At 41.7% G+C, this 27704-nt stretch overlaps 1 protein-coding gene across 2 annotated transcripts in view; it reads right to left on the minus strand.

The window, feature by feature from the left end:
- The window catches only part of GRIA3 (glutamate ionotropic receptor AMPA type subunit 3), a gene marked incomplete at its 3' end in the record, with an annotated part of 157666 nt that extends 130258 nt beyond the window's left edge, over positions 1-27408 (minus strand). For both annotated transcript variants that reach the window (XM_082488327.1, XM_082488328.1), the window contains exons 1-2: positions 27082-27408; positions 26055-26213 (exon numbers count right to left, since the gene is read on the minus strand). In XM_082488327.1, coding sequence (XP_082344453.1) covers positions 26055-26213; positions 27082-27172 — 250 coding nt within the window. In that variant the 5' untranslated portion in view covers positions 27173-27408. The remainder of the gene's footprint in view (positions 1-26054; positions 26214-27081) is intronic.
- Between the last annotated feature and the right edge of the window lie 296 nt (positions 27409-27704).

The raw sequence follows: 27704 nt of genomic DNA on the forward strand, positions 1-27704 counted from the left end.
AGACCACTTTCCATCCTGATCCCACCACGCCCACAAGCTGCTCATCAAGGGAGAATTCCTTTTAGTTTTAAGGGAAAACATCAAAAAGACACCAAAACAAAAAGCTCTTAGAAAGAAGACTTTGTAACACTGTTGCAGAACTCAGATTTAAATGTTGTGGATTTGTGTTATTTGTGAGCTCTTCCACTTACTGCCTATGCTGGTCCTGAAACCAAAGGAGACACCTGTAGGAGGAGCAGCAAGAGGCTTCTCTTTGCAGACAGTTAAACCCACTGCTGGAGAGAAATGGAAAGGCATCGGCATCTGCCTTTTGTGCCTTGATGAAGAGGTGTTTCTGCTCAGTTTCTCCAGGATAATCAATGCCTTTCCAACAACAGCAGTATGTGCAATGCCCACAACTCCGCTCCTGATGGGCAGCTCCATGGCCCTGGATGCTTAAGAGTTCAGGCACTGGCCTCAAGTTTAGGGAGTGTTAGAGACTTAAAGTGTGGATGTAAAGCAGTTCATTGAGCTTTTGCCCTGAAGATAAGCGTGGAAGAGAAGCTAACACCTGTGTGAGTGAGCCAGAGGAACTGGCAAAGTTTTCTCCCGGGAAACGCTAAATATATTCACAGCAAACAACGATCATTTGCGTTCTTCACATCCGAGACTCCAACTCCTGTTTCGCGACTAATCTCTGCAGAAACATGGACATTGCGCATGCAACACAGATATGTAACACACACTCGAGTTAAATAACTTGTTTCCATCTGTTGCACCATTTGAAATGCTTTTCATTTTAATCTGGTATGTTATGCCAGCATGCTGTGATCACTTTGGATTGTAACACTCTCATTTTCTGAAGCAGTTTTTCTAAAAATGTTGGTCAGAGGAAAAAATATGAAAACCCTTTTCTTTCAAAAGTTATTAATTTATAAAACACAAGGAAATTTAGAAGCCATTTACTTCCAGGCAGCCAATATACTCTACTAATATGCATATTCTAATAAACACATAGTAGGATTTAATAGTGCAACATAAAATCATTAATGTTTCTATAATTTTATTCAAAATAATAAGAGTTCCGCAAGACATTAAGCACTCTGCCTTGGAACAAAAAGACACGTTCAAAAAAGTGTTTTAAAGTGAATTTAACAAGATGTGGTAGACCAGGGAGTATCCAAGGAGCTATTGTTATAATCTTCAGAGATGATTTATCTCACATATTTTGTCAATACTTTAAACAGGCTATGAGAAAAGCAAGCATTTTGTGGTATGAAGAAAAAAAATAAGTCACCCCCACCAGAGAACGGCAGCATTTCACAGTTGAGGATGTGATGCAGAACGTAGGGCTGAATCGAAGCACAGCAGTTAAAGGCAATGCTGTGCCTCAGAGCTGAGAATCAGCAGCAGCTATCTCCAGCGCTCCGATACGCTGAAGGGATTTCTTATTTCCTTGGAACATCCCAGTATGTAGGAAGTAAAAAGGCAGAGGCATATTATTAAATGTATGCTTGTTCAGCAGATCCTTCCCTAAGTGATTGCAGAAGTTGACTTCATTGTGGGCCACTGTGGTGAATGGCAATAAATCAAAGCAAGGCTCTGGCAGTGTGATGAAAGATGAGCTGAGTCTGCTGAGGTGGTGCCATTTATAGGCCTGTGGGGATATATTACAGAGGATGAGACAGAAGAGACAAAACGGCAAACACACCTGGAATCACTGAACTGGGTAAAATTCACCATGAGGTAAAGGCCAGGATTCGCGCTGTCCAAGGAGAAAGGGGATGCGATCGCCAAAACCGCAGCTGCGCAAGCAGCCTCCAGCTCCAGAGGGTTTCCAGTTGGCTCTGTGTATGCAGAGCATGGTGCTGGCTGACAGACAGCCCAGTTTACCCAAAGCAACAGTCCCTGGCACTTTCCTGAAGGCTCTGCAACAGTATTCCAGCAAGTGCTGTCACTGAGAGTGCATCTTGGACCAGTGGACTGGATTTCACATTTCCATATCTCTTCCCGCTGTTTACGTCAAGGTTCATGGAGATAGGCACTTCTCACCCACTCCTCGTGTCCCACTGCTGTCAGCTTGTCAGTTTAGAGATTTCAAACCAGTTAATGCAGAACAGGAAACAGAATGGCTGTGAAAACCTGGCTTGAGTAGCCAGGGAAATCATTTGAAGATGCTCCTTAGGAATCCAATCAAGTACCCACCAACAACATTGGAGAGGCTCCCATGGACTTCACTGAGCGCTGGACTAAAATTCAGAGGCCTGTTCAGTACATTGAAAGAGCAAATTACAGAACTGCAAAACCAAAATCCCAATTCGCCTTACAAAAACAACAGCATCCCCCGTCCAGTTTTATTCTTGGTATCATTTCTATCTGCCTTACAGTCCAGAGTCCTCGCTACCAGCCTCCCAGACCTTCACGATCACATCTGACAGTAATTCACAGACCAGTACCCTCAGCTACGCCTGTCCCTTATTTACAGGGAACAACAAGAATATTATTCTGTATAAATTATGCATAATCACTATTTATCAAGCTGGGTTAATTGGCACATAACAAAAGAGTTGTCTGGTGCACAGCTGAATAATGTGGAAGCCAAAAATCGATGGAAATGGTACAGCAAAAGCCTCATTGTGAAAGAAAAGTCACATTGCTACATGTTAATTCTTAACTGGCTGCTGCCCTTTCAGAGGAGAAGGGGGTGGCCAAGTACGACAGGCCTAGTTTGAAATTATTTGTTATCTCAGAGGGTCTGGACAGATCGGTGTAGCTTTAAATACTGGTTCAAAGTTTGCTCTCGGCCAGCTGTATAGCAAAATGTTAACCTGGTGCAAATCCAGTGCTTTTCTGTGCTCCATGAGACGCCGCTACATCCATCAGCGGAGAACAACCTCATTGGCCTGAGGGTTACGTGCGATGGTGGCAGAGAAGTGGGACTCTTCCTATCTTCTCTTGACAGAGAAGAGCTAAATGCCTCGTGCCAAAGCCTAACAGCTCTTCGGTGCTGTCGCCGTTTGGCCTCAGCCAGCAACAAAGACCCACGCAGCCGCTCGCTCGACTCCCGCAGCCGTGGGAAAAATCGGCAGAAAAGGGCAAAACTCGTGGGTTGAAATGGTGTAATTTAACCGAACAGACAAAGGGAAGAAGAAAGAAAAACAGTAACACCGATAAAGGAATATAAGAACGCGATTACAGTACCGCCGCGCAGCGCGCCGACCGGAGCCGCACCGCCGCAGCCCGCCCCCGAGTGGCGACTGCCCCGCTCGCCCCGGCGAGCGCCTCTTGTAGCCGGGCATGGGTCACGTGGGATGGAATACTGCCTCCCCTGCCGGCTCCTTGGGGAAATTAACCCCGTCCTTGCCGGAACCAGGACAAGTTCTTATCAAAAGCTCCCAGAAGCCCTCATCAGAAACCTAGAGTGTCACGAGGCAGTGGCAGCGTGGGGCAGCACTTGAATTTCTTTAGGACCGCCCACACCTTGAGAACCACAGCTTGGTCAGCCTACGTGCACAGCATTGCTTCACGGACACCAGGAAGGCTTTCCTAAGCGTCCTAGATCCCAAAGCTGTGTGCACAAATTTAAGCACACACTTAGGTGTTTTGATGAACAGGCACAGACTGAAGCATGCGCACAAGACACTGCATCAGAGCTGAGGGTCACACTACCAAGAGGCTGACCCTGGCAGGAGGTCCCCCTTCAGCCACGCATCACTATGTAGCTGTACCGGGGGTATTCAGATGATTTAGTCTGATTTACACAATGGCACTTCCACACCTCTCTCGTCTCTTCTCTACTAACACCTACTAAAATCTCTCCTAGCAGGAATACACCTGCACATCGATGACTTCAAAGAACAGCCCTTTCTCCCATCTCCCTCTCTCAGACGTGCCAGTAGAGTTAACAGAAAATAGGAAGGCTTCCGTAACTTCCAGTGCTATGAGTTAGAAGCTCTTTTACCCACAACCACCATCCAAGGCCAGAGAATATTGCTGTGATCTCATCGTGTTTGTAGTCTCATCAGCATAAATACAAATGAATGCAAAACCACAGGTATTTTTTAAAAAAATTGGATGATGTTATCTCCATTACAGCTCCTCCATATTGGAGACATGGTTAACAAACATTAGCTTTCCTCTGAAAATATTCTGACATTTACCAAAGCTATCAAGCTACATACATTGTTCACAAAATGGCTTATCATTAATGGCTTACAATCGATGCTTTGCATCCCCATTGTTCTACCCAAGAGGCTCCTAAGCCTGAATTCTTGGTGCCCCTTCAAAAGCTGAAAGTGACTCAAGGAAGAGAAGTTTTATGTGCAAAAGCACCTTCATTGTCCCCTTTTTTAAAAAAAAAAATAATCTTTACTGCAAACAACATCTGAAGTCACTAGCAGTTTTTTTGATTGAAAAAGTGGAATTTGATAGGTGAGACTGTGCATGCTGTGTATCAAATACTCACAAAGGTTAACATCAGTGATGAATGAATTTCTGTTGTTTCATATGTACAGTTAACCAGTCTGCTCACTGCAAACTTCTAGTATTTTCACATTATGAGTTTCTGGTACATGATTGAAATAAAATACAAATTATTAAATCCAATCATAGGCTTGGTTTTATGTAATGTTACTCTGCATGTAAATAAAATATATTTAAGCAGCTTTGTTGCTATTGAAATAAAAAAAATACTGTACTAAATAAATAAAATCACCTGTATCATGCCCACTTTCCAACCCATTCCTTAGCCTCTTGGTTCACAGACATGCTCCACCCTCCGAGCATCCTTAATCCAAATCCCTCTGTAACAGTAGCATTTATTAGCTGTATCTAACAAATTATCTCTGGCTTTTCACAAGAATCACTAAATCTGCTAACACCTTGCTTGTATGCACCAAGAAGTTTCAAGCACCCTGCAAAAACACTGTAAACTCAAGAGGGAGAGGAAAACTGAGGCAGGGGGAAGTCCGAAACAACAAAGGAACAACACTATCCAAGTCTTTTCTGGTCTTGGGAATACAAACTCTAATCTTTACGGCAGAAAATAAGTATGATTTTTAAAAGAGCTTTTTAAAGATCCTTAGCATATCCTCAGTAAGTCACTTCAGTGAGCCTTCCACAGCTCTCAATCAGCCATACCTTAAGTAATTAGCCCATTTTGGGGGTACCGTTGAGCCAAGGAACGAGCAAATGGGTCCCACCAGTGCCGCAAACACAACTGTGCAATACCCAGATCAGTACAAAGCTGGGGGAAACAGCCTTAAAATGGCAGTGTGTATCTCTAGGACAGTAGTCCCTATAGCCAATCTACCAGCACCAACAGCTTAACTGTAGCAGTTTGCACGATAAGTGGCAATAAATTTCTCTGTCTTAAGGAAAGTTCTCGCACGGTTGTACCGTTGCTCTAGCTCTGCTTTCCAGAAGCCCATCATCACCCTCAAGGCCCGTCCCCATTGCTGGTTATCCTTCGTTTGCAGCACCATCTGTTCTGGGAGGTGAAGCACTGAAGACAACTGCACTAAGAAGAGAAAGGATCTTACAGAGAGATGACAAACTGGAGAGAAACACTGCCAGCTCTGGGTGACACGACAAGGCTGTGTAGGTAGGGAAGCCCTTATTCACAGCAGGCATAGACGTAACCACGGGAGGAACTGTTTCATGAACTCAATGAACTCGATTAATTTTTCAGCTCCCTTTCAACTAAGCTTTAAAAGAAAAAAAAAAATCAGCTTGCTATGCACAACAGAATAGAAACTGATATGAGACTCCAGTTAGAGATTGTAAATAATGCCTTACTTTAAATTAAACGTACCTGTGTCCTACGCAATAAAAATGTATTAAAGTTCTGCTTTACTGATTTCTTATAAATTAATTCACAATATCTTCCAGGATTTATACATTAACGACTCTGCATTTTAAGTTGCAAATATCAGTGCCAATTTCAGTTTAAAATAGGTATTTTTCTTTTGTTAAAACCAGTGTAATTGTCATCAAGAGAAGCATTCGCATCATTCAGCTAAAAGCAGCTCATTGCAAACTTCGGCTCCAAACCAGGAAATCTCTCTCTCTCTCTCCACACACACCTCTCTCTCTCTCTCTTATGTAATTCTATACTGCCTAACAAAATAGCAGACAACAGAAAGGACTATGCTAATGTGTCTTTGCATTTGTTTAACATAGTGCACTGTACGGAGCTAATGCTAGGCTATTGTTCCTGAATTTTCCTAGTCTGATTTTCAAACAGACTCCCTGACAGTGTCAAACTTTTCAAAGCTGCCCATCAACAGATTATTTTTGGACTTGAAAATTTTGTGGGCCTTGGAATAGATTTATTTGGTGAACTCAGGTAGTAAAGCTCTTCAGATAGATTAATGGACTAAGTGAAGTGTCTCTCTAGACTATAATAGAAGGCATAAGAGACCTCATTTTCCAAGAAATGTCAGTTATAGGCAGAGAAGACTTCTTTGTACTCTGATTTTCTCTGTAAATTTGCCATTTACATGAGGCAGTCCAAGCCCTCCTTCCCACTGGCAATGTTATCAGTGAGACAATACCTTTCTATAACAAAAATAGCATAGAAACTTGCATAAGAAAAATGAATGTGATAACAATAGAATGACTTTCTCATAATAATTTAATAAATTGAAGACATGAAGATTTAAATCTTCCAGTAGAGCTGCATGAAAAGGACTGATGAATTCATCAGCTCTTCCCAGCTTTCCAAAGAAGCCCAGACAAGTATTTCTTACCTCCTGTTCTACAGAGATCACCTATAAAAGAAAAACAGGCATTCCCGTACCTCTATTATGCCGTTCTTTGGCTCTAGGGCTAAACTCACTGTTGAATCTGCAGTAAGTAAATGTGAAACTTAAAAAAAATAAATATCTGATTTGCTTCTAATCTTTCTCATTAGAGTAATACAGTTGTAACGCTTTCTGATTAGGAGCATGCTTGCGACTCCTGACGCTACTGTATGGACATATAGCAAGCTACTGACCTTTAGAGTATACTACTAAAGCAAGAAAAGTCTGCAAAACCGTGCCAGAAATGCAAACGCAGTTAGGCAGCCACTAGCTTTAGTTAAGCACTATCACTCAAATATTTCAAGAAGTCTTGAGACCTGCAGAAACCACATCAAACAAAGTGACGAACTCCATGAACAGAAAATTCCCAGATTATCCATCAAATAACCATCAAAAACCATCAAAATAATTTATAAACAAACAAAAACACCCCTTCCTGGCTTTTCATTTTTCCATAGCTTAGTGCAACTAGTCCTAAATTAAATCCTATTGAAGCTATCCTATTAAGGAAAGCAACCAGGATTTGAGTTACTGTATTGGAACAGTTTATTCTTCTTTGTTCAAGTAGTAAATTTGTGTTATCCCAGCTTCTTTTTCTCATCCTCTTTGATGTATTTGTTGCATCCTCAGCAGGATACAAAGTCAGTTTTTAAAGATAATTTTCAGGCCCTGCACTCAGCCAAGCTCTCTCACGGATTTAACAGAACACTTATATACAGTTCTTCCTCTTTTTCTTGTTACTGTATAAAAAGTGGAGACAGAAAGCAGTGGGACTAACGAACACAGGGATGCGATCCTGCAACAAGCCAGAAATTGCTGCTACTTGCAAAAATAAATAAGAAAAAAGAAGAAATGTTTTTTCACCTCTGGTTTCTTCCAGTGACAGTCATGTTGGTGCTATGAGTAACGACAGAAGGAAAGACAATTTTACACAGAGCATATGTAATCCATAAATTTACAGTGTCTCTTCAAGCACAGAACCTTTGTGATTTTATTCTGTTTTAATCCATGTTCAATAAAAATCTTTCATCCCATCAAAATTCTTAGGTTTTACGTGGATTCAGACAGTGGCCACCTGAGAGAAGCCTCCTCTTTACTCTGGAGGAATCCAAATACTGTGAATCTGTTCTCTTATTTTGTTGAGGGACTACGGGAACAGAAAGCGAGATTGACAGGAGCAGGATAATTCAGTAGCCATGAATATACAGATACACACTACACATTAGCTCCAAAAGAAGCAAGTACGATTTTATTTCCATTCTTCAGAAAGAAAACTTCCCTTCCATAAAATCTACCCATGATACAGTAATTGAAAATCTTTCAAAACAGCTCCAGCAAACACACCGAGGTTGTGCCCTAGACGGGAGTACTTTCAAGCAATTTCACATCTTGGAAAGAAGCACAATTTAACTCTCTTGGCTCTGGATCCTTTTCTAAGCTGTGGCTTCCCTTCACTTACTTGCTCCTCTCCTTCCTCCCTCCCAGTCCCCAAAACTGTTCTCAAATAAAAAAAAATATCCTGCTATGGCACAATTAACTTTGAATGAAAACTTAACATGGAGTATATTACTAGGGAATAAAGAGAAACCATCAAACTGCCACAATAAAAATATTTTCTTTTACCAAAAGAATGGTTCAAACAAATGTAAGTAAGTACAGTATCTAGCATTTTCATGACTTCAGCTAGGCAGAATAAATGTGCTGGGTCAAGCCAATAAGTGAAACTAATCATGCTGTGCAGAGCTGTAGTCTTCTGAGAAGCCGCATTCTAAAGTGTCTTTCTAAAACCGTTGTATCTACAGAATCCATTCAAACTTCCCAAATGAGAGAGAGAATCCAAAGCACAGTCAGTTAATTAGAGCCAACGAAGTGGGAAATGCAAGATAATTAAATTCTTCTCCTAAAAGATTTCTTTCTGAATATTTATTTCAGTTTTTGGAGACCAGGGGGGAACAAGTGAGAAATTCATCTCACCCCATAAAACTTAACTCACCTTTGTGACACTCTTCTCAGGAATCAAGCAATCATATTGCTGTGTAGCTTATTAAGAAATGTTACTGATTACAGTAATATTACACAATGATGCCACTGTACATATATTTTAATTTTTTTTCTCCTTGATATAAGCAGCATTGTCTACACAAATAGATGTGCATTTAATCCATGAGTCAATTGCTGTGGAAAATAAAAACAAGTTTGATCCAAAAGGAAAAAAAAAAAGACTTCTTGAAAATAAGGAACATCAACCACAAGAGGAAACACAATTTAGAAGGTAATGGGTTCTTCCTCTAAACAGCATAATCAGGGGGTTTATGTTTAAAAAGTTAAATTGTTGCCTAAGATTAGAAAAAGCTACTTGAATAGATGACTCTGGAAAGATTGTTCATGTGAAGAAGTTGGGCTTGCGATTAACTAGATCTGAAAAATAACTAGTTATTTGAGCTAAGCAAGCCTACATGTTCTCACTCTCTTCAAAGCCAAAAAACCATCCAGAAGCAGAGATGTGGCTGACATCTAATGGAAGATTATGATGGAGACTACACACCGGCACGTTGGCTCTTGCAACTAATGAAGAACAAAGCAGGGGCCTGAATTAGAACATCCACCCAGCATTTCATACAGCTGAGCAGACTGTTGAAAGGCAAGAGCGTCCAATTTCAACATCTGAGTTCTCCGAGAAGCTGTTAATGTCTTTATGGAGAAGTGCACAGAATACTGAAGAATATCACACAGAAAGACTTAACTACAAGCCATATAAATGCATCCTCTCAAATGACAATATTGCCCTTCCCTATTTCCTCCTCTGCCATCGTTTTCTTCAGATAAGCATCACATGTAATCCTAATTATCATAATTGATCTTGAAACTTTAAAAGACATGCAATATGACAGGAGCAGTCATATTGCAGCTCCACAGGAGAATGAGAAAATACCGCTTAGGGAAGGCCATCTTTCCTGAGGATTCCCAGGAAATTTTCCTCTTTATACTGAAGGGAACAGTAGAAAATATCACAGTTTTCCATAACTAAAAAAAAAAAAAAAGGGATAAAAAAAAAAAAAAAGAGATATTCACAACCGTATACTTTTTCACCCTCGAGCTGTCCTTTCTGCCAAGGAAGCCAGAAAAGCAAAAGAGTTGAAAATATGTATCAGGCAAAAATACCTGCTTTTCAACTCCCAAGTTAGCTTTTTGAGTAACTTGATATTGCAGCTGAACAGCCAAACTTGCATCCATGCTTTAATTGGAGATAAGGAGGGCACCTACTGTTTGCATTTACAGTATCGCTGGTTCATGAGCAGCAGGAGCAAGTTCAGCCATCACAACTGTTCAGCTTGTGCTGCTCTGAAGCATCATTTCAGCAGGGGAGGCTTCGCTAACAATTAAGCAGAGCCATTCACAGCTGAAGAGACCCCTAAATTTTGCCAAGTGCGGTAGCTAGTGTTTCATCCTCGCTACTGTATCTCGTCAGCCACTGCACCACACAAATTATCAACAGAATCCATCTCTCTCTACGCTGACAGCATGGGGGTGTCTATTCTCCCATAAATGCGAAGGGTATTTATTCCACTAACTCATCCACTTTTATAGAGGATGAGCATGTAAATATCCCGCCTCGTAACAGGAGATTAAATTTTTAGAGAAAGAATTTAAAAATAAATCACCATCAATTGATGTGGTTGCATTACAACAGCTTCATTGCAGAGACTGATACAAAGAAAAAGAAAGCAGCAGTGTTAAGCAGAAGGAAGCAGCCAGATAAAAAGTGGCTTGCTAAGATCTGAAAAACCAATGACAAGAGATGCTCAAATGAAGCTTTTTCATGGTCACAGATGCATTACTTATTGGTTAAGAAAAATTCTCAGACTACGAAGAAAAAGGAAGGAAGAACAAGAGGAAAAAATTATTTTCCTATTCAGGAAATTGATAGTTTATGCAGTGGAAAATTGAAATTACGATAAAAAAATATTCCATTTGAAAGCTATCCTAGGTAACGCAAGCTGAAGAAGAATGAGATCCTTTGGCAACTGAACAACACACAAATTTGTAAAGATTTCTATCCACTATACTGCCAAAAACCCCTGTTAAATACCATTTTAAGAATCACGGTGATACAAATCTGCTTCCATCCACTCACATCAGGCATCCTAAGTCAATCTACTCCAGCTGTGAACTGGACTTACCAATTTTATGAAACCTTTAATGCAGTTATTTAATAAATTTGCTTCAATTGCAAACATATGTTAAAACACACCCAAGCATTCTACAGTTAAATCTGTCACCACCGTGTACCATTGAAGTTACGTGCAATGTACCAATTAGTTCAGGTAAATATGGGGAAAGTCTGCTCTCAGGGCAACTACTGGAGACAATGGTGTTATTTCAGATATAATCAAGTCAGCATTAGTAAAACTTAAAAAAAATAAAAATGCTCTGAGCACTTTAATCTATGTTTGATCACTCATGACTACAGAGCAAGACAATGGAAATTTCCAAGTGCAGTACTTAAAAATCTACCTAATCTTAATTTAGCAATTACAGTTTTTCAAAATATGAACCCTTCAAATACACAGCAATGCATCAATGAAAGATCACATCCTCTAAAATGCGAGGGGGGCTTTTATTTCAACTTTGGGGGTTTGTTCTATCCCATTTTGAGTTAGAACAACAGACTGTTCCAGTGCAGGGACAGAAGCTGCAGCCAAAGGGCCATCGGCTGAGCTTCTCTCCAGTGAATCCCACAGCAAAAGGCGATGTGATGGAGCAACCCAGGCAACTGGGATACACCCCATTAAGTAAGTGACAGAATGAAGGATGGAAAACTTTTGAGGGTAAGTGTAGACAAACACGATCGCTGCATCACTGCATTTTTTTTAATAAAAAAAATCAGAAAGATGAAGGTATTTCATATGAAGCCAGAAGACTACTACTGTATGCACTGCAAACAAGGCTTGCCTCAAGGTCATCTTCGATTTTAAAGTAAAACTGCAGTAATAAATTTAAACAGTGTCTTTTGTATCTGCATCTTCTAAGGAAACTTTTACTCATTTAATAAACGAAAATTTTCTCCACCTCCACAGCAGAAGATTGTTTAGACCACTTAGCGCCCATTGGGGTTTCATCATGTCAGCTCATTTCAACATAAATTTGTTAACTGGTCGTTTCTAACAAAGGTATTATAATGCTCTTCAGAGTCGGATACTCCAGCCTGTATTCCTTCAAGTAACTTTTAATACTTTTGAATTAGGATTAAGAAAAGTCGATGCATGCGTGGCCTATAAGGGCGTATAATTCAGTGTATCATTTCATAACCCAGCTGTCAACAGAGACAACATTTTTATAATACATGTATTGTATGCGTGCCAGTGCGAGATGAATAGTCCTGTAACCATAATCAATACTGTTCATTCAAACAACTGGCAGAAGCATTTCAGACAACTGCAATTTCATCAGTTTCACTGGGCTGCCCAAAAATAAACAGCTTGAGGGGAATGAATGATCTCTGTGGTTATCTATAAATAATACCAATCTCAGTCATTTGTTTTAGGGAGTTCATCATTGGGAGCTGCAGAAGTCTCGTATCAGCGCAAAAGGCATGGCAAGCTTCAAGAAACTAAAGAAATGCTGAAGAATTATACTATTGGCTTTTCATTCACCCAGTTACTGTATTTATGTATGGGCTCCGCTGAAAGCACCAGGATTCCTCCAGTGTTACAGCAGTTCCAGCTCTGCGGGAAACTCACACCATCTCAGGGATTTGTAACCACCTCAAAAGTCAAACTGGATTCAGAGAAAGTTCCAGTGATCTGAGTAAACCTGCCCTGGGGATAACTAATGTCACTTCTGAGAAAACGTGAGCAAGTTTGGGATTTTTAACTACTTCAGTGTGAAACTTGCCCACTCTCAAGAGTTTTTGAGAGCAAAACAAACCTAGCAGCTCCATGTGAATGAGACTAACGCTGAGGCTGATGGGTGCGAGGTGAACCCAGGCAGACGGGGAACAGACGGCACCATTCACAGGCCTGTTCGCTGTCTCTGGGAAGTGAAATAGCTCCTTTTTTTTTTTTTTTTTTTTGAATTATGGTCTATCTGCTCCTATCTATCAAAGCAAGACAAGAACAGAGATCAGAGAAAAAGGAATAAAGACAGCTGACTAAAGGGAAAAAACATATCTCTGCAGAGTACAGATCCCAAAGAAAACTTCTAAAGCCCTGAAGTGAAAGCAGATCCAGTTGCTGTGGTTGAAGTGACTGTCTCTCCCTGGCAGCCTTGCCGGGCTGTGGGCTAGCACAGCAACTCCGCTGCTGCCCAGCCTGCGAGCCCCCACATCGGCAGGTCACTGTTCCTGGGGCTCTGAGCGCATCTCCTGCTCCTGCAGGAAAATCTCCTAACCGTTGCGAATTACTATTAGGTTTTCTACCCTATTTCACCGGTTAGGAACCACAAGACGCCTGGTGTGTGCTCCAGGGAAAACAGAGGAATGCTCAGTTGCCCCAAGTACCTAGAGGCTGGCACTCGTCTGCTTCCAGGCAGGATTTGTGCTGCCATGAGACATCACTGCAGAGAGCTCAATACACCACCGGACTGCAGCAATTTCTTTCTTGCGGATACGATGAACGGGAGCCAAAGCCATCACCTCAAACCACGCAGAGTGGAACGCTCCAAAGATACTCCATCAGAGGATCTCTGCAGAAATGCCCGAGCCCTCTGAATCGACTACTGAGCAGGAAGCAACAGCCTATGTGCATCCACCCAGGCAACCAAACCGCTGCTGGACCAAGTTTAAAAAGTCCCACTGTTGCACCTACAGCCATAAACAATCACTTTTCAGTCTTAAAGCCTGTTGCTCAGAAAATTTATATCCTGGCAATTAAAACAATCTTCAAGTTGTAGCATTATCCAATTTACAAGCTTATTGCTAGTATAACGCGAGGGACAATCAGCACACCCAGCCACACCGAGAAAGCATTTCAGTGGGACGTTTCCAGCATAATGGCCGACAGCAAAAAGATTAATGGCACCAACTTCTTCAGAAAGAGAACACTTGCTTTCCAGCGGACAAACAGGGGCAGCTCACAACCCAGTTGGTGCCTCTACACCTCTGAGAAGGGAGACAGACCATACTGCCGAAGTTGCCTTTGCAAAGAGAGAGTCAGTGGCTGTTTTAAAATGAAAGCCTTGATTATATTGTTAAAGTAAAATTGTCTGCAGGACATTCAGAGAGAAAAGCCAGCTTTTAAGAATGGGCGAATTTATCAAGCTGCAGATCTTTATTGCTTTGATCGTCAATATTTTGAAGTTATTACTTTTTATTATATATTGGCAATAAATCTCTACACACTTGAACTGTAGTCATCACAGCACAACAGGATACACTTCTCCCAGAGATTTAAAGTTGGGCTCAGTCAGAAAAACACACCCCAAACAAACTGGGTAGGAGGATGGCTAAACTGGTAAAGTCAAGTCTCTCAATTTCAGGTAAATGATTAGGTAGCAGTGTACACCACTATTAACCTAAAGTCCATAATGAGAGCCTAAATGAACAGTTCTAAGCGGACGCAGGCCTTTGTAAAGGAGCTGCACTCCTGCAGTTGGCACTAATTGACCCTTTTGCTGGCAGGCTCAGCGCAGAAGGCAGTCGGCAGCGTCTGAACCGCAGGCCCTTCTCTGTCATGCAGAACAAAGTCACAGTCCTGATTATCCAGGAGGTTTGATCTTAACGCTTTACACTTCTATAGCATCTTTCATCCAGGAATGAGGCAGGCAGGACAGCAGGGGAGAATCTTAAACTGCTATTGCCCTCCCACACCCATTTCACAGAAGGAGGTCTCCCTGTCATTGGAGCTTTCCGATACTTTTTGCAAGTGTACTCCACATACACTGAATTACTGAGAAACTGAAATGATAGATTAATATTTCACACATAGCTTCACCCAGGCTTCTTGAAAACACAATTAATAATCGATTTTGATTAAGTTATTTCCAAGAAGATTTGAGTCCCCTTACAGAAAATGTTGCAATAGGTTGAATTCAACACAGCACGCACGAAAAATACACAGGGCTGATACAAGCACTTCTAGAGATCACATGGCAGAAAGCAGGAATCGTATTAATCCTGCTTGCAATTTTGTCCAGACAGATACCATTTTTACATTCATGTGAAGATCCTTATTAAGGGAGACTATTCCAGAGCAGCAGATTCTGGAATCAATTAACAAAACAATTCTTACTAACACAGGGAATCTCCAGACATTATCAAGGCAGCATAAAATCTTTTCAGAAAAGCCCTCAAGGAAAATATACTTTAATATCAAATTGTATCCTCCAGCGTATGCAGAGATTGCCTCAACTCAAATCTCAAATGCATCTTATGTGAAACGGGGGCTAGCACTGCAGAACAACACAATAAGAATTTAAGACAGGAAGTGCAGATAATTTATCTGAATAAAGCTTCCAGGAGAATAACTGATTTATGTTGATAATGATCCAAGCTGGAACCTAACCAGGATGCAGGAGTTAGCAGCATCACTACCCACAATAGGTTCACTATTCATGAAAAATAACAGGGTGTTTTTACAGATGAAAATACATTAAAATATTAGCTTTATGCTTCAGCCAAAAGACTCTGTTTTGCCAGAGATCTGTTCTTGAATTACCTTCACAGTGACTCAGAAAAAGGTGCCACGTTTTTCAATCAGGACTATCGCTATTCATGCAAGCACATAAAAGACACAAGGAGTTAAATTTCATAGAAGAGTCTGTGGTTTTTAATGTTACACACCCTCTATTCATTCAAGAACTGCAAAATCCATAAACTGGTGCAGAGAGAGAGAAAAGTAGTGAAAGGTTCACAGCTACAAAAATACATATATGGGGATAAAGGGAAAAAAGAAAAACGAAAATCTGAAAGTAGAGATGGTATAAGAGACTCCCGCTAAAAGCAAGGTCAGCACTTGCCACTGGAGACTATTTGATTTACACTATTTTGTTTCAACTGAAAAACAAAATCTTTCCTTGGCAGATTCTGCTCTACACAGTCTATTACAGATACTTCTGAGATACCCAGCATCATTTATAAAGGGACACTTATTACTGCTGAACGTGAACGTTTTGTTAAATTTCCCAAAGTTCCAAGAGGAAAGATGTGCAATGCCACACAAGGGGGTATTCAGTTAGTTGTTGAAGTCAAGAGCCTGGACAACCTGGGTAGTCCTGGAGGAGAGGTGCGCTACTGATTAAGATGCTCCGAGTCTCCCTTGAAGAATCCATTGCCTGTCCTGGACCCACATCCCACACTTATCCAGAGGCTCAAAGCCAGGAATACCCCATGAGGGACCACTCTGTTTTTACAGATTACTGCCTTCACTCCTTCAAAGTCCTGCAAAGCTCCTCCAATTTACCCTGGTGTAAATCAGATCAGAGGAAGACTCCATTACGTGTCTTGGCTGCCTGTATTTATCTAAAGGGACACAAAGAGGCTTCTTTTTTTTTTTTCTTTCTGTTAAGCTAGAGCAATGAAGCACTGAAAGATTTAAGTCCCAGTGGTCACTGCAGACATGCAAAACTACGTATCGCTGCTTTCAATTTGTTTTTGTGTTATATAGCACAAAACAACCATCAGTGAAGCACATCTGATGCATACGAATGCACGTCTTTGAAACAGGACATTGTGGTTGCAGAAACCACCACTACATTTACTAGTAGCATGTAGCAAAGCTATACTGATTCATGCTTTAAACAAGGCAACTTCTGCACCTGGAGCACTAAACTGGGGTAGTGGAAAACTTCAGGAGGGTTAAACTGGTCACATTTTGATCAATTTTGGGCTCATTTCACTGTCCCTCCAAGTAATAAAGTAAGTTGCCTGTAAATGGTGTGGAAAGACATGCTATACATACTTTAACTGACAAAAATTGTCCACCCATAAAATCCATCACAAGCAGCCTGAACTATATACCCTGAACAATGCAGACAGCTTCTTCCAAAACACATGCAAAAATTTTTTTTTTCACACCCATCATCTATATGTCATTATAAACATTGGACAGAATAGGTGCTTTTACATTGAAAAAGGCAGATGCACGTCAGCAGAAACATCTTGCTAACTCTGACAGCCTTCACCAAATTGTTTCAGCAAAACAAAAAAATAAAATGTACAAAACCCAGCAATCATCATTTCCAAAACAAAACATTTGGCTTCAACTGAAACCAAGTCAATTTTTTGAAGTCTGAAACTATTTAAAAAGCTTTTATTTTCAATTCTCTGATTTTCTGGTTGATTCCAATCTAATCTTTAAAACCTTTTTGGAACTACATTTGAAATGAAAGATTAGCAAGTTACACAGCTCCCATAATTTCTAATCATACATGGTTTTGAAGTCATGCAACATGATGTTCTGGGATATACAATACGTTTCTGTGATGCACAGAAGAGCAGTGAGATAATGGTTCTATAACAAACTCGGTCTGAGCTGGCTGAGGCGTTCAATCTAAATATATGAAAACTACCATTAGTCATAAGAATCACTCTACTGACACAGCTGAAATAGGAAAGAAATAGGATTAGGTGGCATAGGATGATGACATACATTTTTTCTCTTTAGTATTATTTTATATTCATCAAGAAATAAAAAGTAAATAGGCACGAAAAACCAATGTTTTAAAAAGGAAATTCAAAGCAGGATAGCAGATATGCTGACTACTCGCTCATTCAGCATTTCCTTAGGTCCAACTCCTTTTGACATACTCCACAACAGTAGTGAAGCCACTCTGGAGATGCTCCTGACCACTGCACAAACACTTGGGAGAAAGATGGTCGAGTATATTAAACTTGCTAGACAATTTAGAATCCCCCTAACAGTTTCGATTCAATGCAGGGTTAGACCCTGGGTCAGTCCTTTGCAATCAATGGACACTAATTAGCTCTCATCTAACTGCTGCGAAAAAAGAATGCATGTGAGCTTGAGTTTTGTGACCATCAGACTTCATTAGAATCCAAACCTGGTGACACAAATGGTAAAGCCTAAGAAGATAAAATCCCCGTGATTGGCAGAAAACATGTTCTGCTGTAGAGAGGCTATGGAAAGTTCATCACCTGAAAAAACTTACCAATTACTATTTCTCCCCAAACCATCTCACCCCTTGCACCTCCCCCTCAGAAGAAAAACGCAAACAATAACAACAACAACAACCACCAAAAAGTTTTAAGAAATTTAGCATACGCAGCAGGGTACAAAGACCAATCAAGATGTGTGTCGTGATGCAGGAACCCTGCGATTCACAAGACCTGATCCACGTTCACTAACAGGGCTGCAGCACCTATCTCGGACTATGATCTCCAAAAGGGAAATCAGACAAAGAAATCATGGAAGGCACCAACCCCTGAAATACACTGCTGCACATCTCTTGGAAAAGCTGGCAGCTGGGAGATACTGATTACATAGACCTCACTGGGAGAAATCAAAAGGCAACACCGCTTCTAGTAAAGATGGTCCTTTCTCCCACCACTCAAATAAGCAGTCTGAGCGTGGGTCAGGTGGGCGAGTATTGGGCACGTGCGGTGCTGCAGAAATGTGGACCATACTTATAATAAAGATTCAGGGTGTGTAGGAGACAAAGAATATTCTAATACCAAACTTGCTTTCTTTCCAACAGCTTTGCCTATTTCGGGCAAAAAGCTGAAAATTTCTCCTTTGTGAAGTGATAGGTTGGCTTGCTGTACAGCTGCCACACATGTTCTCCTAAGGCCCATCAGTGGGAATGTACGTCATCTTCTGGCAAGGACAGCAAATTAGTAAGTGCTAATTTAAATTTATTTTTCAGATGCAAGAAGAGTAGGGTGGGTTTTGGTGTTTTTTTTTTAATTTTTTATTTTGGTTTGGGGGGGGGTTGGCTGCTTTTTTTTTTTTTTTTTTTTAGGAAGGGAAGTGGAAGAAGTGATCAACAAAATGAAAAAGGCACTGTTAGCCAAAGCTCTCCAATTTTTTCATTGCAAACAGCCCTGCAATACCTGTCTGATAGAGGTAAATTGTATTACCCTTGTATAAGAGATAGCAAAACTGTGCTACCAAAAGTACAAATTGACTTACTCCAAATCATGCTGAGCCATCAGAAGACTCCATTTTCCCAGGTTCAGTCCCTTTACCACATGGGCTGGGCCCAAATGCTTGATGTTTGCATATGACATAACTACTGGCAGTGAAATCAGCAAGCACCATTGCACACATCAGTCCAGGAGAAAGAGGTGTGAAAATAATGAAGTATACAAGGAATGAAGTGAGTATGCATGGACTATATAGCATCAGAGAGAGGATATACCCTTCCCAGATATCTGCATGTCATTTTAAAGACAGTTCTTGTATTAAAAAGGACTCAAGACAGTGAATTCACCATGCAGCCCTTAATTTTTTTAAAATTCTTGATCAGAACTTCAAACATCACAGTTGAATAAACTCCAGCAAACACAAGCCCAACACAAGGGCAGGACCAAGCATCCAAAGGCAATCGCATAATGTACAAGTGGTCTGAAAGTGAACATGTTGTAAATTGCGTTTGGAAAAAAAAAACAACAAAAAACCAACCAAACAAAAAACTTGCAGCATATCTGAAATGTCCAAATAGTCTAGCAAAATAATTACATACAAGTGACCAGATAGGTCACTGCATTCCAGCAGAAGAGTGCTCACCTGAGCTATTATCCAATTCTAGGAAAGCAATTCACCCTTTTTATGAGTGCCTGGTCAACTTATCCGCAGCGCAGTGTCCCCGCAGGTTGATCCTCACGCATAAGGGCTGCTGTGCCAACTGTGCAGCGTATGCGCGAGGGCTGCACGCTGCCACTCGCTATTTGAAAAGGGGTTAAGATGATAAAATAGACCCGGTGCCTCAGACACCACGAGGAGGATATGCAGGAACAACTGCTACTGGATTCGTTGGCATAACTCCTTCCTACGTTCACTCCTCCTCTTTACACAGAAACCTTATCACCTGTTTCTCTCTTGCTTTGTGTATATGTGACAGTTTTACCCCTAATAATTACATCTTGGTGAGATCAACTAAAACGGCACACACTGCCTTTGAATGTTTCACGTGCTGATAAATGAACTCTGCATTTCTGGTGCTATAGAAATATCTCCAAACTCCTCGATACAGTCATGCCAGAGTACATACTGTGAAGCTGTGGGACGGTTATTAGTGTCCACACTGCAATGACCACAAACAGCCGGACGTGAGTGTCTACTCTGGAGTCTTCAGATGACTGCGAATGAACAACTCCAAGATGATTTCAAGTTTGAGGTTTCTAGGGCATCTGATATTCTGAAGATCAACAATAATATAAAGCAGGTGATATAATGGAGGGAAGCACGCCTCTGCCTCTGATGGAAAATGTAACACATACACATTTAGAAGAAAAAGAATCCCCATGGATGAAATCTGGAAATTGCTTCACTGCAGTGATGATCACACAGTTTCACAGAAACTGGTTTGATCTAGATCAATCATTTTCATATTTCTATTTTTAGATTGCCCCATTGTTCCAGTGGAGGTACAAGCCCCTGGATAGCAAACCTCAGGACAACAGGTACAGAGTTTTTAGGCTGTCTTATGAGCTGCCTTAGCAAGGGGACCGTGGCCTTCCAGTGATAAACTTCCAGTATACTTTACAGCAGCATAGAAAGTACTGATCTTAAGCTGTAACTTAAATGCCAAATAGGAATTCAACATAAACATCTTTCTCACAATAAACGAACACAAGTTTTCAATTATATGCTTTGGCTTGGTTCGAAACTATGAAAGCAAACTGTTGCTGCTTTAAAAATAACATATTCTAAAACATTTTAAGGATGTCTAACTAAACTAAAATTAGCATTCCAAAAATCAGTAATGACAAAATATGTACTTTAAAAGGAAAAATGTTAAATCACTGGATGGTGACAATAAAGAATCACTGAAGATACATCAGCTCCCTCACTTCACACCTTCTTGTGTAACAGTCCCACACTTGCAGTAGGACGGCCTCCCACCTCCCAGACACTGAACACAGCGAACCCGCAGGAAAGAAACCCACTGTTTTCTGTGGCTCTTGGACAAGCTCCCAAGTCAGCCTTCAAAAAAACTGTGGTTTTTTGTTGTTGTTAAAAGCTACTGTCACAGGCTTGTTTCCCATCATGGCATCTCCATTTCCTCTCAGAGATAAACTACAGCTGTTACACATTTTATTGGAATGTGTAGTTAATCAGGAGCTCTCCAACCCATGCCAACAGTCTCATGGGTTCTCCAGGCCCAGTGCTATATAGGAAAAGTGAACAATTTCATCTCTGCATCCACACAAAATCTTCCCGAAACTGAGCAAGTAAATGGCGCTCCTCATCACGCTTTACTCTTCTTCATTTGGTGAATTCAGAGTTTCTCAAAAAAGCGTTCATTTGTATAAGATGTTTTTCCATCTCTACCGTGTGAGCTAAATGGAACCCTCACATCTAAACAGTACGTAAATGCTACGTATGCAGCAAAGGAGAGTCAGCTTATTTTTAAATTAATTTAAGAAATAATAAAACATACTTGAACGCATTCCTTCTGCTAACACTGAGATCATATTCAGCTTAATAACAAACCATCCGCTTTGCCATGAAGTGGAAACAAACCTTAGTTGGAACACATCCTTCACCTTTCGGCCTACTATAATATTGCAAAAACTTCGACCCCTAAACTGAAGCCAGCAGATTTTCTTTGTCACACAGCAGTATCATACAACACTTGAGCACCTTCCACCGCATAAAAGGCATTTTAATGGATCTGTAATGAGCAGAATTGTGTAGAAAGCACATTTCCAGGTGTTTTACCACAGAATGCTGGGAGAAACCACAGTGCATTCCTTATCAGGAGAGTGAGGCATCTACCCTGTGGCCCCGACTCACGCAAAACCACCAGTACACGGCCCAAACTTGGCAAGACTTCCAGCAAGACATGCTTATGCTTTTGGCAGAAGGGAGCTGACCACTTTCAGCATCCCTGTCCTTTGCCAGCTGGCCAAAGAGTACACAGATGCAAGGGAAGCAAATTATCTGCCCACTGGCAGAAAGAAATGCTGAGCAGCACCTAAGGAAAAAGTGCGTGTGCATATGTGCGAGTGAGTATGCATGTAAGCATATACATATATATCCACCTGTGCTTTGGGAAAGGGAGTAATAGAGTTAAATTGGAAAAGTTGTCTGCTACTAGCCCTGTGCTATCATTTTCTGCAACGTTCTCACAACAACAAACAGGCACTTTTCCCATTAAAATCGTCCAAGCTGAATTTTAAAGATTAAACACAAGGACTGCAAGGATGCTAAAGTAAATTTTCTAAGAAAGTCTGAAATCAGACCCCCTTAAGAAAGTGCCCATACAATCACTTACAGGATTTTAGCAACTTAAGGTAAGCACATCATCTTCCCTCTTTTTTTGGCCTCTTAAAGAGTGAGTGCCTGTGGAAAAAGCACTACACATCAAGATTTGGTAAAATATAAAAACCTTCTGGGTTCAGAAGATATATGAGAAATTACTTAAAAAAATGAACAGGACAAGAATTTGCAGCTGCTAGGTTAGGTTTAGCTGAGAGAGGGAATCTGCCTGTGGATTAATGAGATTCTGCAATCACAGCCCCTTTTCACCCGTACACATCCCACCACTATCATTACATGATCAACAGATTTTAATGAAAACGAACGCTTTCTTTTGAGAAATTCCACGGGGACTACGTATAAGGTTGAGTTTACTTTTCTAAATATTTCTTGAAAATTGTACATAACGCAAGTGCACATTTGTTGGCTGTAAAGGTGTACAACAGCAATTTTTTGCAATGACAGTGCAGAGAGGGAATATGAGATCTGTGTGCTAATGAGCTGACACTGCAGAGGCTGGAGCAGTGTTAGTATAGTGCACTACAAGTGCAGAGCAGAAAGACATACGCGCGTTATTTCTAGGGAATATGATCTACAGAACTGTACGCATAATTCAACATTAATACTAACATCTTTCATCAGAGGTTATAAGAAAAGCACGAAAAAAGCTTCAGTGATGAATTTATACATTTAAGTTGTTATATTTATATTATTCTGAAAAAGCCAGTTCACTCCCTACGTGAGCATTTTTGAAGAAAATAGCATCCGTATTTTACTTAATTTTATTCATTCACAGGTCAAGTTAACTTTCTTCCTTTCTGTTTTTTCTGACGGCAAAAAGCTGCATATTTTAAGAGATGTAATAAATCTCCCCAGAGCTAAGTGATAAACTTCAATTCACCTTTAAATACACTGGAATTTTCATCTGTGTTTGCATTTGCTCTCTGTTAAGATATCATACAGCTAAATAAATAGGTGGGCAGATAAATACAGAGTGGATGAATACTGTATGCATGCGTGTAAATTAAATATATAGAGAGTGGCTTGGTGCTAGCAGTGAAGCAGGGAATGCATGTACATAAATCAGATTATGCATCATTTAACTGTAAAAGGAATGAGAGGGAGGGGCTTAGGGCAGGAATTTTCTTTTGCTTCTAAACAAGTTTTTTCCCACATTGGGGTATTTCCAAATCAGCCCTACCAGAGGTGGGCTTTTTATCTCTGGCTCATAAGGATACTTCAGAAGAGATTTTCTCCTCCTGCCTCTGGAATGCACCAGATTGCACCAAACAGGATATGCAGCTCTACAGTAAGAACATGGGTCTTTCCTGAGCAGAGCCCCCCTCAATTCCTGCACACATGAACACTTACTACAGCCACTACCATATAAATCAAAGCGAAGGTGAATGAAAAGTATTATTTTACGGATACCAACTAGTATAGGCACCAGGCTCAAACTACACACGCTACTTTCTCCAGTTTCCCTTCAGTCCCTTTACCTATCCCATCACAAAGTCAACCACAGTCTCCCTCTCCAGTGAAAGCAGTCAGAGTCACTGCAGGTTTCTCTCCTATGGATCCCTGCCAATTGCAAATATTGATCAAATGGCTGTGTGACAGCACTGGAGACAATTTATGCTTATCTCCAAAAGAAGTAAAAACGTTGTAGAAAGAACTCCTTCATGGGTACGGCAGCACCCTGAAATCCGCTGCCACTCCACTGTGAAGTGAGGATGTGATTAAGGGTACTGAGGCCAGAATGTTTTACACGTTAGCCAGGTCGTGTGAGGAGCTATTTTTTCATCCTGATGTATGAGCATTCCGACGTTCAAAGAAGATAATTGCTTCCAGATCCAAAAAGAACAACTGTTCTTCTACCTTTTTTTTTTATTTTGAGCTACTGAGACCTATATGACTGGTGACTTGGACTCACCGTACTCTTTTCCTACCAAGAGTATTACCAGATGGTTGACATAGCTACGGACAAGGTCACCTTTTCATTTTCTTTCTTCTGTTTCTTTTTTCACATCATCTATTTTTAAACAGGTTACTGTAGGTTGGTATTCTCTGGCCTATGGTTTCTCCAGAGATTTAAGTTTTCTCAATTTTACTATAGCAGTTATACGCGCGTTGGAACATGCAGCCCTATACTACAGAAAACCATCTCATTTTACTAAAATCGCCACAGCTTTCACTAAGCAATGACAAAAATCATTAGATGTCAGAAGATGAGAAGCATGCTGACTAAATAATATATTGACTGCCTCTGAACAAGTGTGTGGTTTACTCGTCTTGGTGGGATCTGTAAAGAAGTGCTGGTAGAACTTTTATAAAACATTTAATAATTAATCACCCAGGCAGTTTAATGTATTTAGTTTAAATCCATATAATTGATATTTAGGAAACTATGTTTGAGATACAGCCTCTTGAAGGGATTACACTGATTAAGGATTAATAGTCTGATGTTTGTTGTAAGAGCTGTTGAGGCTGGATAGGATTAGTAAAATAAGATGCAAAGTACAGACACGCTTTTATTTACCATTTTTTTTCCACTTTACCAAATATTTTTTACTGGCTATAATATAATTAACCCCCTTGCAAAAGTTTTAAAGGTTCTAATTCAAAGCCCTTTAAAAAGTGTAATGCTGCACTAGCAAGAAGCAGTCACATGGGGGATATGTTAGAATATCAATCCAAATTTTGTCCAAATATTTCCTTATTGTATATTTTCTAACCATCAACGTTCTCAGGAAATACCTAAAATCCTAGAAGAACAAAATATCTACTTGTCCAGCCTTCCGATTATACAGCATGGGACAGGAATATAAGAACTATCCTACCCCCAACAAACAAAAAATTAAAGAAATAAGATATTCAAAACATGAAATTGTTTTAAAGCAAGAGATAACTAGTTTTCTGTACTCAAATACTTCATTATTTTAGCACAATGCTTCTTCTTTGAACATTTTTATACTGTGAGTATATGAACAGGAATCCTGTTCATAGCACAAAGTTTGTACATTGCATTCAGAGGACCTTTGGATCATGTACAGACGTATTTCTGTACACTACAAAGTGCATGCAATCACCTCGCAAGAGGACTCCATTCATTTTCAAAGCTTTACAATAAAAACTGTGTAAAATTGAATTTGGACACATCAGTAAAACAAATATTCAGGAACTACTACGGGTAAAGGAATGCTTTTTTAAATGCAGAACACGCAGCAGTCTTTCAGAAAGAGATTTCACATTTTAACACCCATTAACACTACTCAAAGTTCTATTTTGCTTCTTCTGTTAATAAAGGCTCAAATTATACATACGCACTGCATGTGCAGAGCTATTTCTCATAATGCTAAGCGTTCTGATTCCATTTTCTCTCTCCTCAGCTCTAGCGCTATTTGTCAGTTTACAGTCTCCTCAGCTTTTAACAGGACTTTCGCTGTAAGAAAACAACCCAGTATTTCAGGGCAGAGAAGTAATCCCCTCTGTCTTTGTCCCTTCAAGGTCACTTGTAAACAGCTGTTTCTGCTTTATTCCTATATAGGTATTATTTGCAAATTATGCATTTCACATGGCTAGGTTGTAGCCTCGACAGAAAAGGGATGTTACTTCAGCGGCAATTCACTGATCACAGCTACACAGCGCTGCTATATAAATAACACGGTTGTTTTTCTGGAAACAAAACTAAAGGGCTGAAAAGAAGCGGTGACAGAACTTCCCCTAAGGTATTATTCAACCATATAATGCTGCAAATCTACTAAGCCTCATGTCAGCACACACATTTGTTGCACTATATTGTATGAACAAGAACTCTAAGCTACCAGGGAGAAAGTGAATGGAAGGACAGATAACAAGTATATATTTTTTTAAAAAGCATGTATTTACTTACAAGCATTTGTCACCGAAAAACTGTTGGAAGAGTCCAAGTGATCTACATGATAGTTCAAATGGAAGGGCTTTTCCGTGGTATTTTGGTTTGTGTTGTATAACTGCACAGCAAACCGAAACGCACTGTGCTCCTGAACAGTGTTCCTCATGAAAAGTCCACCTAGGATAGGGGAAAAAAAAAGAAAGAAAGAAAGAAAAAAAGGAAAAGGTATTTCAGAATGAATTTTGAGGAGAAACAGTGGCAGTAAGTTACATTTGCATACTGCACATCTCAGGAAAGAACGAGCGGGAGCAGCCTGAGCCTGAGCACGTAATTCTGACAGAGCGCGTACGTGAAATACACACTCCGAGTCCGAAGTTGGGCTTTTAAAGCCACACATCACACCCAGGTGCCCCCTCAGCCATCGGGAGTCACTGGGAGCTGCAGGTGCACCTTCAAAACCCGGCCACTTACCCAGGCATGCCCCCACACGGGCGTAAAAGCCTAACTTGGGGAACCGCGGCTCCCGAATTACCTCCAGGCTCCCCAAATACCGTCTCCTGCGGAGTTATCCGCTACGGACACGGGTGGCGTGGCAAACGTGCGGCTTTAAACGCTCTGCTGGAGAACGGGCACGGCCGAGCGCCGCTCCGGGGGCACGGCAGGGGAAAACCCCGCGTTTGCCCGGCGTGCCCGCAGCCCCACGGCTCGCTCGGCCCCGGGCTCAGGGCGCGCCGTTCCCGGTTCGCGCCGTTCCTCTCTCACGGTACGTGCTCCGCGGGATGCGCCGCTCCAGAGCGCGATTCCCCCCCAGAGAGCGGAGCGAACCCTCCCGCCCTTCCGCAGGCGAACGGGCAGCGCAGCCGCCCCGCACCCCTCGCAGCCGCCCGCCAAGCCCGGCCCGGCCCCCGCTTCTGCCGCTCGCCCGCAGCACCGGGAAGGTGCCGGAGCCGCGCTGGCCCCCGGAGCCGCCGGGGCTCCCCCACACACAACTTCCCCGCGGCTGGCGGGGGAAGGAGCGGGTCCCCGTGCCGCGGAGGGCGCTTACCTATACTGATGGTGTTGGGGAACCCCGCCAGAGCCTCCCCCAGCAGCCCCGCCAGCAGCAGCAGGAGGGTCCGGGGCGCGCTCTGCCCCATTTTCTCTTCAGCCCCTGCGGTTCAGCCCCTACAACGAAACTGGCGGCACGGGCATGGGCGCAACTGGAGACTCGGAGCGCTGTCAATGGTGGTGGCGATGCTGGCGGAGGTAGTGGGGAGGATGGTCCCCCTCCTTTCTTCCCTTCTTCTTCTTTTTTTTTTTTTTTTTTTTTTCTTCCCCAAATCCCTCTCCTCTTGTCTTCACCCCAGCCTGGGAGGGCTCATTGGCTGCGAGGTTGCCTTTCTCCCCCCGTCTCCAGCAAACCACCCCCCCACCCCCCCCCCCAGCGCAAGGACTTCCCCCAAAGATGGTGGGTAGCGGAGCCGGCGAGGCTGCTCCGCCCGGGCCGGGAGGGGGTTATCGATCAAACTTGGCGTGAGGCGGGCTAGCAGCCGCTCCGCTCGGCTCGGCTCGGCCCGCCCAGCCCCGGCGCTGGCGTCTCCCGGCCGCGGCGGCGGCGCTCGGGGCTGCGGTTGGAGGGAGCTCACCGGCCTCCCGTGGGCCGGTCCCCGGGCTGCAGCTGGCCCCTTT

Source organism: Vanellus vanellus (assembly GCF_965231255.1).
Source record: "Vanellus vanellus genome assembly, chromosome: 10".
NCBI lineage: Eukaryota > Metazoa > Chordata > Aves > Charadriiformes > Charadriidae > Vanellus > Vanellus vanellus.